At 35.8% G+C, this 17,046-nt stretch overlaps 1 protein-coding gene across 1 annotated transcript; it reads right to left on the reverse strand.

Annotated features, from left to right (window-relative positions):
• Positions 1 to 56: 56 nt before the first annotated feature.
• Positions 57 to 10,012, reverse strand: LOC103328111 (Tetratricopeptide repeat (TPR)-like superfamily protein). The gene is made up of 24 exons (XM_008230502.2): positions 9,858 to 10,012; positions 9,479 to 9,620; positions 9,331 to 9,389; positions 9,130 to 9,222; positions 8,919 to 8,991; positions 7,828 to 8,154; positions 7,656 to 7,720; positions 6,743 to 6,874; positions 6,352 to 6,393; positions 5,712 to 6,245; positions 5,298 to 5,452; positions 4,655 to 5,141; positions 4,431 to 4,493; positions 4,242 to 4,343; positions 3,825 to 4,118; positions 3,654 to 3,746; positions 3,465 to 3,566; positions 3,288 to 3,392; positions 3,064 to 3,197; positions 2,741 to 2,924; positions 2,461 to 2,592; positions 2,175 to 2,287; positions 2,008 to 2,089; positions 57 to 1,831 (listed from the first exon to the last, which is right to left on the reverse strand). The coding sequence occupies exons 2-24, from the start codon at positions 9,546 to 9,548 to the stop codon at positions 266 to 268; spliced, it is 5,007 nt and encodes a 1,668-aa protein (XP_008228724.2). The 5' UTR covers positions 9,549 to 9,620; positions 9,858 to 10,012; the 3' UTR covers positions 57 to 265.
• Between the last annotated feature and the right edge of the window lie 7,034 nt (positions 10,013 to 17,046).

The raw sequence follows: 17,046 nt of genomic DNA on the forward strand, positions 1-17,046 counted from the left end.
AACTTGTCACATTGATCATTAGTAAAATTCTGATATAGTGATGCCAGACACTGAACTCGAGAACGGACAACTTTTTATTCATCTGAGTCTCCAAATTAGTAAATAAAACATAAACATGAGGAGAGCTGATTGACAAACAAAGAAAGTAAAATTCCAAGTTTCTCTCTCAAAAAAAAATGAGAAACTTTCTACATTATATCTTGTTATGTGAGATTTGAGGAAGAAAAAAACTGATGCTTCTTGGTACCCTAAGATCTGTATACATTCAATGAACAGAAGCTGAAATAGATTGCTGATTGTACAACCCAGTTACCCCACTTCTGAGCTGCCGGCTTTTCCTCCTCTTCGTGACAACTGTAAATCCTTCGGCATCCCCCCCTTCTTTTGTATTTACATCCGTTGTTTTTGGCTGCTCAGAGTCACTGGATTCAGAAAGCAAGTCCTTCTTTCCTTCATTTCCATAGTGAATTTTAATAATCGCACTATCATTTTCTATGGCATCTGAATGGTTTTCCTGCTTACTTTCAGTTACAGGATCCTTATTCTGCTGGACAGATTTTACTATGAAGCTGAGCAATATCTGCCTTGCAAGCTCTGACTTCTCAGTCTCAGAGATGCTCTTTCTCAAAATGCCATCTCCAGCTTTACTATTGGAGTTTACATCCCGTTCCTCCTGTTGAGACCTAGTAATTTCAAGTGAAGGATTTGATTCACTTGCAAGTTCTGCATATTCATCTATAGGATCCGCTTGCCAAACTCTCCCAGGAACAAACTCAGGAGCATGTGGATTCATGATTTTTGGAGGCCCAGAACCACCACTTTCTGTAATTTGTCTTTGAAATTTCTGAACACCTTGCCGCAAGCGGAAAGAATAATTGGTTTTATAATACAAAGGCGACCTTGGCCCACAAGGAACTCTAGCAGCTGCTGGGGGGAGTACAGGTGCTGAAAGCATTACTTGACTGGCTCTCACATCGTATACACTTGTAACAGCTGCCGGATTGAGAGGGTGAGTCGTTGCGAGTGGTCTTGGAGTGTATGGTTCTGCAGCAGCTGAAAGCTTACTTCCATTTCTTTCTCCAGACTTTTCCTCAACAATTTCAGGGGCTGTAGCTTCCAACTGGGATGCACTTTCAAGACCTGTTCCATCCAACTTGTCATCTGGAATTTCTTCTACTACAGAATCTCCTATGCTTTCGTCTATTTTTAATGTCTCAGGTGGAATTTCGCACGGCTTGGTTTCAGGGTTTTCCACATTTGGGTCTTCAACTTTATCCAGCAGTGCCTTTAGAACTGTACCTGGAGGTGCCAAAGCTACTTCTTTGTAAGACACAGTTTTCGAAGTCAAGTTCGTAGTGACTGGAGTAGTGGGAACTTTAGAAACAGAAGTTTTGGAATTAAGTTTAACTGAATCCTCCCCAGCACTCAAAGTACGAACCTTTGACTGTTTCGGTTGAGATAAATCAGTCAGAAAGCTCTTAGGAGCTGCATTCTGCGGTGATGAAATGATGTCCCTCCAGTATTTGCCTTCTCTAAAATTAGAATATTCACTCTCTGGCCTCCTTCGACCAAACCTCCGGCCTGTAGCGGTACTCCCAAACCGGACCTTTGAACCGGCTTCTTGCCAACCTTCATCTGAAGTTGTTTCTTCAACAGTTAAGCTTGTAATTGGCAAACCAGTTCCAGAAATTTTTTCTTCCTCTGGTTCCTGATGAACCGATCTATCCTCAAGTACTTCAGTATTACCATCTAGCAAAATCTTGTTCCCGAGGTCATCATCAGCTATTACATTTTGATGTTCCTGAGATATATTATCACTCGACTGATGTACCTGAAAATAAGGAGAAATAATGTAAGGATATCAAACATGAAAGATGAGCTTAAATAGATATCATATTACAGTAACATCACCCGCTTCCATTGGATCTCGCCCAATGTCCAATTCAATGTTCTATGTCCAAATGAATAAAGACTCTAAAGGGAAAATAAAAGAAGAAACCTATCCACCTTTGCACGCCGCTGCTTCCTATGAGCATCATTTACTTTCGAATCTTGATCGGGACTAATGAAATCTAGGAGATCTGACACACTGCACAGAGCCGAAAAGGGTTAATTGCCTGTACATATGATCATATAATTTGGAAGAAAGTAATCTGGGAATACCATATTAGTACCTAAGGTGACCTTTGCTTGCAATTAATGCATCTGGCTTTGGGGATCCATTTCGTGCTGCTTCTTGCTGCTCCAGAGATTTAGATTCAAAATATTCAAGCCATGCAGCTGCGTCCTGCTCAGGAATATATAATTCATTAATATGTCGACTATGCAACTTCAAACTATGTCTAATATAAGCCATGGCCATTTCATTTCCTTGTAGTGAGTAACAGAGAAGGCCAATTGCACATAATGTATCAAATAAATCCAATAAATATAGACAATAGCAAAGATTCTGTAGTCAACCTGAGTACGAAGATCCTCCAGCCCAAGTTTGGCCTGAAGTATCTTAAGCGTTGTTTGCTCATGCTGCACACTGAGGGAATATGCTTCCATCAACGAAAGAGCTATGGCTATGGCATGATAGCTTGCAGCAGTCTAAAAGGTGAAAACCATGTAAGAAGTTCAGCTTACCAGAGATTACATATTCTAAGTGTTTACAGAAGAAGGTGGGCCGTACATGCAGGCATGCAGGCTCACGAGTACGAGCACAACCACACACACACAGAGAGAGAGAGAGAGAGACCTGTATATGATCTGCTCCTAATAGTCTCTGATTGCATTTGAGAGCTTCGTGCAGGTATCTGAGAGCAACATGTACATTTCCCATGCCCTCTTCCATCATAGCCACATTTATGTACGTTGCAGCAGTATTAGGGTGAGATAGTCCACATGTAAAATGAAGAAGATACAAAGCACGATTTACATACCTACCAAGAACACACAAATCAGAACCGTAAAGAAAAAGTGAACACAAAATTTACAGGAAATATGTTAGTAAAAATAAGTATGAATCACAGTTGCCAATTTCATTGAAAAGTTATACAAGAAATGATTAATTCAACTTACTTTAAAGCCAATTCAATGTATTGAAGACGATAATAGAAAACAGAAAGATCCCCATAGCTTTTCATGGTATCTGGATGATCAAGCCCAAGTTCCCTTTCATTAATAGCTAAAGCCTTCTGCTGATAAATGGTTGCCTAGACAATGACAGCGAGGTATAAGATATACGGTATATAGAAGAACAGGATAAAAATATAAACGCGATCCATTACAGTTGAAAGTAATACCTGATTAAAATCACCAGTGTGGTAAAGAACTACCGCTAGAAGGCTGTAAGCACTCGCTGTAACTCGATGATAGGGGCCACAAACAGCTATCATCTTTGCTAGTGCCTTAAAATGGAAGAGGGAAAATCAGTATCAGAAAAGAGCTGGCACAATTTCAAATTAATATAGAGGTGGTACCTTTGTTCCAAAATTAACAGCATCCTCCAGCTTCCCTTTATCAAGAGCAATTTTGGAAGACTCCAACAAATTCCGTCCATCTGCTGAAGAGCATGCTACATGCTGTCAAAGAAGAATTAAAGAAATATTAGACATTTAGAATCCGCCAAAGCTGGGTTACTAAGAGGGGACAACTGAACAGAATAACACCTTACACACTGGAACCATGCTAATAATGTCGTATTTGCTGAAAGGATTTCGGAAATCCATGTCATAATCTTTCGGGGCCAACTCCAGACCAACCTGGAAAGAGAGACATGTAAAAATCATGACTCTGCTTTAATTGCATATCAGTGAGGCTCTCAGTCAAAATTAAAATACCTTATGACAAAGTCCTCGGAGAATTGATAACTTCCTCAAGTGCTGAAATTCATCTTCTAGTGTCCAACCAAATCTTCTGGCCAGGAATAATCGTAACCATTGCAATTTGAGGACATCATCTTCCATCCCCGAAGCACCAAGTAGAAAATTTAGGGTTGAAGCAATTGCCACAGGTAAGTCAGTTATGTTGTCAACACAAGCAATGACGGCTTCAAGCATGTGCTTGAAAGCTCGAATAACCATCTCATGAATACAAAGTGACTGTATATGAGGAAGCTTCTCCGACAGTGCAACCTAAGTTGTTAAGACAACATTAGGAACAGAAAAAGAAAACAAAAACTCAAATTCACTCCAGGACAGAGACCAGTGTAAAAAGGAATGGTAGCAGTAGCAGAAAGAGACAGAGAGCTGACATACCACACGACCCAAAGAGCGCATCTTTAGTCCCCTCAAATGCATGAAGTCTGTTAATGTACGGCCATCAACTGGTGAAAGTTCAAGGGACCCAAAGTCTGTTACCTAATGAAGTGAGAGATTTAGATCATAAGCTCTGTAGAAGACACTTCTTGTATGATAAGAGTAAAGTCACTGTAAACAGAACATTACCAGCTTTGGCAGGGCAATTTCATCATAATATTTGTGTGCCATCTTGATAAGCTCCTCTGCTGACTGCCAGTGTCACAACAAGCAAGCTTAAACTGTTAATATCAATGACGCAAAAATAGTACTACAAATTGGGAAAATGTGGCTTTTTTCTTTTTAAATCAATGTCACATAGTTGCAAATAATTGCAGATTCAAACAGTTGTATTTGAAATAAGTCTAGTAAACCTTCAGATGAAGATTAGTTCCAGTTTCTTTCAGACGCAAAAAGGCTTCTTCTGAAAGTAACTGTTTCAAGTCAGAATCATTGCTGATATCTCCATTGTGTAGCTCTAATGTTCTGTTGTTGCTACTTCTGCTTTCACTAGCATCAATTTCTTCCTCATCATATGTTCTTTCGCCACTTGTTTTCTTTTCCCTCTTCTTCAATAGTTTAAATTGCTTTCCTAGACCTTTCACAATTGCTTCAGCTTCATTATTGTCATCAAGACTATCAGAGTCGCTAACTACAGAGGATTCCTGCTTTTGTAAATGCTGCACCCAGCAGGAACCAAGTTCCCATCTGATAGATCTTTCAGAATTCACAGGTTCATTCTCAAGTTTTGTCAAACTCTCTTTTATTACTCTTCGAACCAGACACCTAGAAGTTTCTAAGCTATCCAAATCAGAGGAAGCCAATGATTCAGTTTTGAACTTTTGAAGCAGAACCCTCAAGCTGTACAAAAATTTCCAATGAATCAGTGAGTATAAAGAAATAACATGCATGATACTATATAGCATGTTCCTGAGAGAGGAAGAACAGCTTCCTATGAAGCTTCAACCATATACACTGCTCCCAAAACAAAATTGTTAAAAAGAAAATGGTCTGAACCTGTTGACATTAAGAGAATTGGCTCCTCCATCTGGTTGATCTTCAACATCAATATCTTTAGCCTGACGGTTCCCCTTCTTTATATTACCAACAACTTTAACTGTTGCAGTGTATCCACAGTGCCTTACATTGACTACACCCAAGGAGGAAGTATCCTGCAAAAGTACTATTTTGTTTCATCTCTTCACTCTAACAACTTATATTGTACCAAAATACAACCCTCATAATACACCAAAAAAATAAATGAACTTGACCTAAACAATGACTGTAATAAGAAATTAGATCAGGAAAAATAGAAATTATAATACAATGGAAAAAATAACATTCAAGGATGGTCAGTGGAGTTGCATTTCTTATTTATTGAACAGGCATAGATACAGATACATATATACCGACAGTTATAAATATACTTACATGAACAACCACACTCTCATCAGAAGTTAAACCCTTAAGTAAACACCTCTGAGCAACTTCCTTGGCGGACATACTGCATAAATGGTCGCCATTAGCTTTCACTTCAGACTTCGACCATGCTTCTGTTGTATCACGTTTTACAACTATGGACAAGTCCCCAACACGATCCTCAAAAAGAACACAGCCTTGAGAACAATTCACTGTCTCCTTTGCATTCATACTGGAGCCTATTAAAGCACGTATTGCTGAAGCAGCTTTAAAGACTGAGACATCAATAAATTTGCTATGAAGCAAAAAGGCCTTCCGGTCTCGGACTACCCTCTCCTCCTCAGTTTTGCAAGGAAGGCAAGCTAGTATTGCAAAATCTGTAGCCCAGGGTCGAAGATCATATTCACCATTTCTTCCCTGGCCTCCACCATTTCCACCCCAATTTTCATCTTCAGTTGGTAGGGGTGGAAAATCTGATGGAGACTCAGCAATTGATGGAGGCACAAGCCATGTATTTGCTCGAAAACCATATGGAAGATCACCAAACTAAATAAAAGAGGAAAAAGGGAAACAAAACACACATTAAATGAGGAAATAACTCAAATATTACTCGTTTCAATTAAAGTACATAGACATTAAAATTATTTCTAACCTTGTTATGATCAACAAAAGCTTTTGTCAAGGATTCATATGCCTGCAATTATCAGACCATATCTAGTTAAACAGATAAGTAAAAAAAAAAAAATTCAAGAACAGAAAATTAACATTAGGAAGTTTCAGAAATGCACGCAAGAAGTATCCATCTGAACTATTGCATGCACCTTGGAAGTAGATTTACTGATTCAAAAGTGAGGAAGGAGGAGAAAATCATATCTAGCTTCCTGAATCTCACTACATTTTTTGAGTGAAAGGATTAGATTGAGCCAAATCCAAAATCACCAGAAGTACATATGTAACATATGTTGCTAGCCGTTTTAATCATTTTTGCTTGGGCTGACGCTATGGATTTATAATTAAGGTATAACAGAAGTACAAGTACTCACATTCGCAAAAGCTCTGCTGAGCTGTTGCAGAAGATCCACCAATGAGTGGCTTTGTAAAAACTGTTTCCCCACAGTGTAGAACCCTTTGACAGATGCAACCACTTGTATTTGCTTCCCATTGCAAATCTTAATCTGCATGGATTGACCACATTTTCAGAGAGGGCAGAGGTTGTCAAAACAATATCGTATGAACAAGAAAATGATGAAAGAAAAACAACAGCGATAGTAATATACAAAACTACTCAGACACGAAGATAGATGTAGATTCCGAGCCTCTACATTTACAAATTATCTATTTACCCACATTTCGCAACATTTAGACCATTCTAAATGGATGATGTTTAGGTAAGAAAAAATTCATGCATGTAACAAATTTCTTTTTCTTATTAATTGTCACAGAGAAAATGATAAATAGATCCTCATTATTTTCAAATAATTTTCTTCCGACCAATCTTCTGTCACACGTACCTCAAATTGTCTTTTCCTACTGTAATCTCATAACACTTTACACGTGTTTTTGGGACCCTACCAGGATAATGTCATTGATGCCTAACTTTTCAAGTTCCTTTTTTCCATAGTTATGTCACAATAATACTTGTTCCACTCACTCATCTATCAATGATTTATCGAAATTATTACACAACGTATATAATAATAATAAAATCATGTAAAATATTTCAAAATCTTTAACCACCCAAAAGAGATTCGGTTTCGCACTTGGTTACCGAAATTTTACTACAATGTGAAAGGCATTATACCCGTGTTTGACCGCCCATGTTTAGTATTAAATACGTACAACTTTCACGTGCCTAAAAATTTATGTTACATTCCAGGCCTGTGAAGGTCGTACAATTTTTTACTTTTTTTTTTTTTTTAACTTTTAACGAAATAGAAAAAATATATATATATATACCTGAATTTGAAAATAGTCACCATCGCGCCTCTCGTGTGCATCGTCAGCGTCCAATCTCCTCAAATCTACAAAACATTAGATTAGTGAAAAAAACGAAAGGTGGATATTTTTCCACGTTTTCTGAGGAACCAAACAGAGAACTCAGAAAATGAGTTGAAAGAAGAAGACTCACGGAGGATGGGAGGGGAGAGGTGAGAAAAAGAGAAGAACTCGTAGAAGTCGGAGAGCTTCGGCGTCGGATGAATGGCTACCATCCCGAGGCTCTCCGAGATCGCAGAAACGGACGGTTCGGATCGCGCTGAAGTCGCACGTGCACTTCCCCCATTGGACGGCGAAGGTGGCCCGGAGCTCCTGTTGTCAAGCCTACCGCCGTTCTTCTTAGACTTCGAGTCCGGGTTAGAGGCAGACCGTTTGGGCTTGGCGAATCGGGTCGTGCAGGCTACCAGGTCGAGCAGCCGCCGCACGTGGGCCTCGGCTTGGGCTTTGTCGGTGTAGTCCTCTGAAAAAGTTTAAACACTTTTAACATATGATGAAATTTGGTGACCTATCTACTAATTGGGAAACGAAACAAAAAGGCTTCATATTCTTTGCCTTTTCCTTCTTTTTGTTGTCTTGTTGATACAAAGAAATTAAATCATTACAAAAATATATAAAGTAAAATTTTAAATTACTAAATTATACAGAGAATGATTCAAACTCGGGTGCAAAAGAATAAAGCAACTAATTAGACCATGAATTAGAACAAAAACGTATAAAGTAATATTTTAAATTACTAAATTATACATAGAATGATTCGAACTCGAGTGCAAAAGAATAAAGCAACTAATTAAACCATAAATTAGAACAAAAACGTATAAAGTAATATATTAAATTACTAAATTATACATATAATGATTCGAACTCGGGTGCAAGGAGCATAAAGCAACTAGACTAACCTAAATTTGCAAGAGTTAAACTCCTTTCATAAATATTTTTTTACCAGTGAGATTATAATAATCTAGCATGCAAAGGTCCAAAATCTATAGACTAATAAAAAAATGTTGTCCTTTATGTATTATTCTAGTTGGGAGGGAGGATCATGCTAAACTATCGTACACTTACACTTTGTCTTTGTGTGACAGTTAACTTTTTGGCTTTTCTGATATTTAAAACACTTAACCCAAAGTAGTAATTGACTTAAAATAATAGAACGCCAAAATGGCACCAAGATGGTTGTTGCCAGTCTGGTTGATGCTGAATTAGAAGGATGCCGATTTCACCTACCTTCAACCATTTTCAGAAGACAGGGTTTCAGACTAACAACCTCAACCCTATCATTCAATCTCCGCCCCTTGACCTGAAAATGCCAAAAACGAAAAGGCCAAAACAAAAAAAAATCAGTTTTGAATTTTCAAATTGGATTAAAATAAACTGAGTGCCATAAACAAAGTTCTTGGAAAGGGAAATTAAATCATCAAGTTTGAGAAAGGCTTACTTCATGAGACAAAGAAAAGTTTGTGAGATGGCATGTCTCTACATTCACAGCCAGTAGCCTTCTTACATCAAGTATCTTGTCAGTGGAGATACCCTTCATAAAAAAGTCATCAATTCAGCCAATGAAATCTTTTGCTAAAATGAAATGAAATCTTTTGCAAAAATGAAATGAAATTTTGAAAGAAAGAAAAAAAATCAGCACCTTCAGAATGACTTGTGTGTCATAAGGGGTAGTGACAGTGATGTCAAGAACACTGGGAACTGCCAATACAAGAGATGAGAGTACAAGTTCAAAACCAGATTTTTAATTTAGTGGGGAAATTTCAGAAAACTGGGGAAATAAATTTTACCCTTCTCTTCTTTCTTCTTCTTGTCAGACTTGGCCTTGTTGTTCTTGCCTCTACCTGACTTTGGGGCCATTGGATTGGATTGGATTGGATTGGATTGGAGTGGAGTAGATTGGATTGGATTCTCCTCTTGCTTCAGTGAATGCTATGTGTATTTAAAAAGAATTTGAGAAACCCAGTTGAGAAATTACTTAAACACCACTCAAAATTGACCAGAATTAGTGGAACACTGAACAAAATACTGATGAACATGCAGAAACAGAAGAGGAAGAGGAGCATGAAAATAGAAAAGGGTCCAAGAGACTTTAGAAAGAGAGTGAGGGGAAGTAAACAAAACTTTTTTTGTGAAACGTCTATCAGGAAAGATAGGATAGGGCTTTACCTCCTTTTGGATTTGTGAGCAATTGTGGCCTCTCCTTCTGGCTAAAAAACCTGATATTGCACTCTCTCTCTCTCTCCCCCTTTCTCTCTCTCTTTCCCTATCTGTGAGAGAGATGAATGGGTTTGCCTTATGAAGAGCAGAGGAGGCCCATGACATGCACTATGACAGAAAACAGAACCGGTGGAGTGAGATTGACCGTTGAGTTCGTGCCACGTGGCACACGATGGTGAGGCCGTTCAAATTTTGTTTTTTCACGTGTTGGGGCCTCAGATTTTCCCACCGGTTAGGGGGTAATTATGGGCTGTTGATTGTGGCAGTTTGAGCAAATTCAGAGAATCTCTTGGTCTGTTTCGTTATAGAAAACCAAATTGTGTCACATTTTTCATGATTATTAGTGCTTGTATTTAGTCACAGGCAGCTACAGTGTAGAGCAAGGTTGTTTTTTTTCAATCCCACATTCCTTTTCGGTAGGATTCTCTTTTTTGTCCATCTTCTTTTGGTAGGATCAAGCTATGAATTTCGGTGATCTTCAATTACTGATGCATATGAATCTGATGCACACGTTTAAAATGGGAAAATACATGTACCTCTCGTTTAATCGTCATCTACTTTGATTTTTCAGCTAAGTTGACTTCTATTCTAAATACGTCACCTCATTTAATTATTATTTAATGACTAAACTACTCATAATATACATTATTCAAAAAAAAAAAAATTAAAGCAAAGTAAATTTTCTTTTATATCCGTTGATGTTCCCTCTTTTAAATTAAGTTCTTGATATTTCGGGATAAGGTCATTATTTGTCTCTTTTTTAAAATTGTTTTTTATCTAGTCAATGGCTTATGCTAGGGTATCTGAGTTTTCTGTGAAACATTCATATATGAAAAGTATACAGGAGAACCTGTCCATTGGCCATCAGAACCAATATAAAATGCCAGTTATTAATATAAAAAAAATTGTGGTTAAGTTGTAATTCTGTGAAATTTTGATGAAGTTTTTGGTTGTAGCTAGTGTTGTCAATTATGAAAGGTATTTGACAATTGAAGGATTTAATCTCTTTTATTTCTTTCTATTTTAAATTTATTAGAATACGGAATCACCTAAAAAGAAAGGAATTGATTTGGGAAGATAGTTCCAACTTTTAAGCCTTTTTTTAACAAAAAATGTGGGGCGTTAGTTCTGTTGGAAGATATTTAAACGAAGTAGCATGTAAAGTCAACGGATTCTAGCCGAGAAAATTCAAATTGAGGAACCGAATCCTTTTCTCCAAGACTAACAACCTTTGAGGCATTGACACATATAATATATATCCCTTTCAAATAGTTTGAACAACAAATTTAGTTTGACACATATTTTACCATTTGAGACGAAATTAAAAAAAGTTATTGCACATAAAAACTTAATGGAAAGAGTTATTAATCGGAGAGAGATAATCTTAAGATTAATATATGGAGAGAGCCTTACATTTTTTCCTCTTAAAAAAATATTTCTTTCTTTCTATTAAAAGAGGTTATTGATGTCCAAAATAATGGATTCAACTTAAGTGAGCTGCCTTCGGCCTCAAGTGTCCTTGGGGACCTGCAAGGTGTAAGAGGATCAGTGAGGGAAATGATATTGGTGTGATAAATCATGTTATCTATAAGTTAGGAATATAAATTAAAAGACTGTTTATAAGTCATATACAAAAATAGACAAATAAAATTGTATGTTACCTATTTTAAAAATTTTAAAATTTTATAAAAAATGGTACAAAAAATACTATTACACGTTGTGGAAAATATGAAAAAACACATAGATACCTATGTAATAGGCAATAAGACAATATACCTACATCATATGATAATATATCTACAAGAGTATATAATATACATCTACCATAGGATGAACAAGAATTTTTAAAAATTATTTTGTTGTATCTCCAAAATAATAAATTGTCCTAAAATTATGGGATTTATTAACCTGTGTATATCCCTATATTAAAATCATAATAAAATCTCGTAATTATTGTCCTATAAATTAATTTTTGCACGATTTATACTTAAGGGGCATAATAGAAACAACTAGATATTTTACAAATAATAATAATAATAAATCTACATGACAAAATACAAAAAAGAAATGTAATCCTATTTGGCGTAAAGTCATATATGGTGTTGTTTCTTCGACACATGGAGTTGTTCAATTAGATAAATTCTCTCGTTAAACGCTTAAAACAAACCATTATTAAATTATAAGGAGCCACTAAGAGTCATTTCTCTCTCCTCATATTTAAGAGCTTCTATAGGTTTCCCTATTTTAGGAGATGGTGGATATGGAGTATGGTTGAAGTTGTATTTTTCCAATTCCTCCTAAAATTTGTCTAAAGAGGTGGTTTAGGAAGCTCATTATGAATGCTCTGAGCATCCACAATCAAGCTCCCTATTTCTTAGCTAAAATTTAGCTAAAAACACAAAAAAACTGTTTTAGGAACTCTCTGAAAAAAATTCAACTCCAACCATACTCTCTAATTTGGAGAGTCGATAAATGATTTACTTCTAATTGTCATAAATAATTTACTTCTTTTTTAATTTAATTTCTGATTTTATAATAAAATTTTCATATTCAAATAATGAATATTGCCAAATAAATGTACGTTTAATTGTTATTCAATTTTGATATTCTATGGTTTTCTGCTTTGAAAGAATTGGCTGTTAAAACAAGAAATCATATGAAAAGAATTATTTTTAAAAAAAAAGTGTTTGTGTTTTGCAAAATACCTACGGGGGAAAGAATTTTTTTTTATTTTAAAAAGGTGTTTGTGTGTTGCAAAATATCTACAGCAAAAAGAATTTTATAAAAAAAAAAAAAAAAGTGATCATGTTTTGCAAAGCACCTACAGCAAAAAAGAATTGAAAAAAAAGAAAAGTGTTTGTGTTTTGCAACAATATAATGCAGAAAAAAAATGATAAAATTAAAGACATCATTAAATAAATGCTTCAAATAATAATAAAATATAGTACCATTTAATTAATTATAGGAAGTTACTAGGAGTCTTTTCTCTCTCCTCGGATTTAGGAGCTCCCAGAGGTCTCCCTATTTTTGGAGCTGAATAGGGGGAGCATGGTTGAAGGTAGGTTTTTCAATTCCTCCGTAAATTTTAGCTAAGGATGTGGTTTAGGGAGCCAATTGTGAATATTCTTAGTAGCTATTTTCCCAAGGCATACCTACAAATGGACATTTGAGTCAAGAGGTAAGTTTTCTGCTCTCCAGTGGCTTGTAAAATATTAACCCATAAAGAAAAGTTGTACCAAGAACAGCTATTTTACTCTTAACATATCTAATATTTACAAGCACACTTTACAAAACTTATATAAATATATAATGAAGAATGAGAATTTAGTGAAAATTTCAAAATACTAACAAATACCCTTACGAGGGTAGACTAGTAAAATTAAATAAACAAACAAAAATAAGTCACGGAGATTACGTGAGAAAGTGAAATAGCAAGTGAGGAGGTGCCAATGAGCTGATGATTATTTAAAACAGAGAGTATGGTTGAAGTAGGAGCTTTAAAAGTGATTAAGCTCAATTAACTGCCTAGACATTTTAGCTAAAATTTAGCCAAAAAAGATGCTCTTACAAGTACAAGTAACTAAAACAATGACAAGGAGAGTATGATAAGAAAGAGAAATGCTTGTTGCGCATTTCACTTTCCATCTTTCCAATCATCCCCTTCTCCCTGGCCACACCCCCCACCAACCATGCATGGCATTGCCATCAGCACATCCCAGTATTACCGTCGCTGACTCTTTCATGGGTCCATCCATGACTAAACTTTTCTCAATTATTATTATTGCTATTTGAAAAAACAAGGATGGATATAATAAAGTGAGGGTAAAATAATGGGAAATAATGAAAAACTTTTGAGTGAGGAGGTGTGTACCGTGTGTTGCGCAATTCTGCAAAAGATGATACCCATCTTTCTCTTTCTAGATTTACCGACAATCCTAGCAACCTAATTTCATTAGGAAAAAAACGAAAAGAAAGAGTACATATGAAGCTGCAATATTAATGAAACCGATCCACATTTACTTATATGGATTATTAATATATGCGTGTATTGTATAGAGAGGGACCGATTATATTGAGTTATAAAATAATTATACTATTTATGACTCCCTAAATTAGAAAGTATGATTGGAGTTCAAATTTTATATTGAATTCTTAAAATAGTTTTTTTGTGTTTTTAGCTAAATTCTAATTTTTTTTTAAAATGATTGTAAATAGACAATTTACTTCGAAAGCGGTTGGAGCAGCTAAAAAATAAGTTTTGAATTCAAAAAGTAAAATTAATGGCTAGCATGCATGATTGGAGTAGCCACCTCTCAACCATGCATATGTGGTGTGTGGTATATTTATTTTTCTGGGGTGATTCAAATTTTGGATTTCTGATACCACGGTTAATATGAACATCCAACCAAAACGGATTGGCAATAACTAGGAAGGCCCAAAATAATTTAAATATTAAACAAAATTTTAATTCTTCTTCACACTTTCAACATCTAGTTGGTTACTTAAAAATGCTTAATTAAGTGTGAAAGTTTTTATCAAAATTTTCTCTCAAACGCTCTTCATTTCTCTCCCTCTCAAACTCTAGCCGCCTCTCCTATCCTAGGGGAGAGGGAGGGAAGGTCACTGCCTTTCCTCCCTTGTCCTTCCTTCGCCTTCTCTATATTTTCTCCTCCCATTTCTGACTCTTTTCTCTTGCCTTCCGTTTGGTTTTTTGGTTGAGCTTGTGGTCATTTCTGACTCTTGGAGGGTTTGATTGTGCTTTCTGCCCTACTTTCTTATTGCCCCAGATCTCCTTAAATCTCTCTCACATTGTGATGCCCCTTTATTTTGCGGCTTTATCTTGGTGTTGTTTGGGGTTCTTTTTGCAAATCTGTGGGGTTTGTGTGTTTTTTTTTGTAGGTTCATGTGTGGCTGAGGTTTTCCCCTCAACGTGGGCTTCGACGGTAGGTTCTTGTTTTCGTGGTGGCGACTCTACTTGTGTACCTGGGCATACCCTATTTCAGAAAAGAAAATACTTGCCTATTTTTCATGAAGTAGGAACTTTGACTTTTGTGCCAATTACAGTTTGACAAATGTGTATAATTGTTCTTTTTATATTTTTTATGAATTATTTTTGTGCAGTTTAACCTTTACCACACCATAGTGAAGCTTTGTGCCCTTATCCTTACCTAATCTAAAGGGTTAGTTGAGTTGATAAAGATCGTTCTCTTCGCTATCAATGCCTAAATTCGAGTCCCATTGTCGACAATCTCTCTTGGGATGGGATAGCCTCCCCTCTCCCTAACTCTTTTTCACCCCAAAAAAAAAAATTGCATAGAACTTCTTAGGTATTATCCTAACTCGGTATTAATTTCATGCTCTAGGAAAATTCGCTTATGTCAAACTGTAATTTACAAGAATAAAGAACGAAAAAGTGACAAGCAGTATCATTTTAGAAATCACAACATTTAACCATTTTCCTTAAAAACGACGAGGTACAAAAATCTTCAATTTTTGCCAGTGGCCTGATCACTTTGTCCCCCGTTAAGTGAGCCCGTCCGAAAAAAGGTGCTCTTTAGGCGTACAAAGGAAAAACAATATATTGAAGTTATTGTCCGCCTGCAATTCCAGGCTGTTGTGCAAGCCTCACCAAACTTTGCAGAAAAAGGCACACTTCAGCTCTCCTGTCGTGTCATGTATAGGATCATCAACAACCACATGCATGCGGGGGAACTTATAGCATATGTTTCCTTCTGCCTTGGGCCAACTTGTTGAGTATATATTCAACAAAAGAGTTTTTAAAATAAATTGTCTATAAACTTATACCCGAATTTTAATTAGGAGTTTCACTAAAACACCCAAAATGGGGCTGAAATTATAAAAAAATCCAACACCCAAAACACTCACACCCAAAACCCATTTACATACACCCAAAAAATATACAATTGTTGATTTTGGAGTTGATTTTGGGTGTGTTTCTATGTTTAAATAGTGCTATAAATACATGTCATTTTTATTTATAAATTTGTAATTTTAATTTGATATTTCAATTTTTTTATTTCTTTAATTTAGTCATTTCGTTAATTCGAGGAGTAAAAGTGTCAATTTGGATACAATTATTCTCTAAAAACCAATAAACAATATTACCAAAAAATTAAATTGAAACATGTGCGAGAGTTGAATGATCAAATTAATTACGAAATCAATTTAAAAAGCAAAATGAAACGCTGGTATAAATTCAGGAACCATTATTTATAAAATCCCTTGAACAAAAGTAACAATAATGATACGGCCCCTCCCAACTAGGATCTCCTAAAGTAGTTGGCACCGCAAAATTTAGATGGTTAATTGACAATGTGTTAAAGAAGAGTAGAAATTTGATTGTTCTTTTTGAAGTTGCATATTTTATTTTGATATAAGTGATATTAAGAAATGGGAAATCGAACTAGACCTTAGACGCAAATATAAATATTCTTAACTGCTTAAACTAGAAGTCTCCGCCAATTTGATAGAAACAATCCTGCCAACTTGGGAGAGGGCATAAATAGAGGTGGGGTTGGATTATTGTGAGACTTTTAGAGGTGGACCAATAGACCAATAAATCAAAACATTTGTCAACTACTTTCTCCTTGCATGGTCAATGTAAATTATTTCTAAGGCAAAATTGGAGCTTCCTTCGTTTTTCTTGTTTGTTCATTTTTTTCGATCTGTGTTTCATTCTAAGCAAGGCCTGCACAAGTGTATTTGTATATTAATAGGGTCAAATGCATACACAGTTATTCGGAGAAATATTTAAATCCAAAACGATATACATCCAGAAGGAATGCCAAAATAATTCTCTAACTTACTTGATAAATAAAGTACCTAAGGGCAGCTTACTAAATTTATTATTAACTTTTCATACTATTTTGATCGATTTATTCTATGTTATACATCATGTTCTATCTGCCAAAATGTCTCTGTATATGAATTTTTTTTCTTAAATTTTGGGAAATGAAGAGGTTTTTATATTAGTTCCTATAAGAGAGGAAGAGAGAGAGAAGCTTATGCAAGTACATCCAAGAACAAAAATACTCTTTTTTGCTCCAGCCAACAATCACCTCTAGTCCAACGAAAAAGGACTTTGATTTGCAGATCAGTGGTTTTAAGTTCGAACCCT

The sequence above is a fragment of the Prunus mume genome, linkage group LG4 (assembly GCF_029339155.1).
Source record: "Prunus mume cultivar Tortuosa linkage group LG4, ASM2933915v1, whole genome shotgun sequence".
Taxonomy (NCBI): domain Eukaryota; kingdom Viridiplantae; phylum Streptophyta; class Magnoliopsida; order Rosales; family Rosaceae; genus Prunus; species Prunus mume.

What these genes read in the sequence shown, in the direction of transcription:
- LOC103328111 (XM_008230502.2), bottom strand. Translation starts at nt 9,548, where the DNA reads ATGGCCCCAAAGTCAGGTAGAGGCAAGAACAACAAGGCCAAGTCTGAC. An exon ending in GCATGGTTCCAGTGTGTAAG is followed by an intron (nt 3,567 to 3,653) that starts GTGTTATTCTGT and finishes CTTCTTTGACAG; the next exon opens with CATGTAGCATGCTCTTCAGC. An exon ending in TACATTGAATTGGCTTTAAA is followed by an intron (nt 2,925 to 3,063) that starts GTAAGTTGAATT and finishes TGTTCTTGGTAG; the next exon opens with GTATGTAAATCGTGCTTTGT.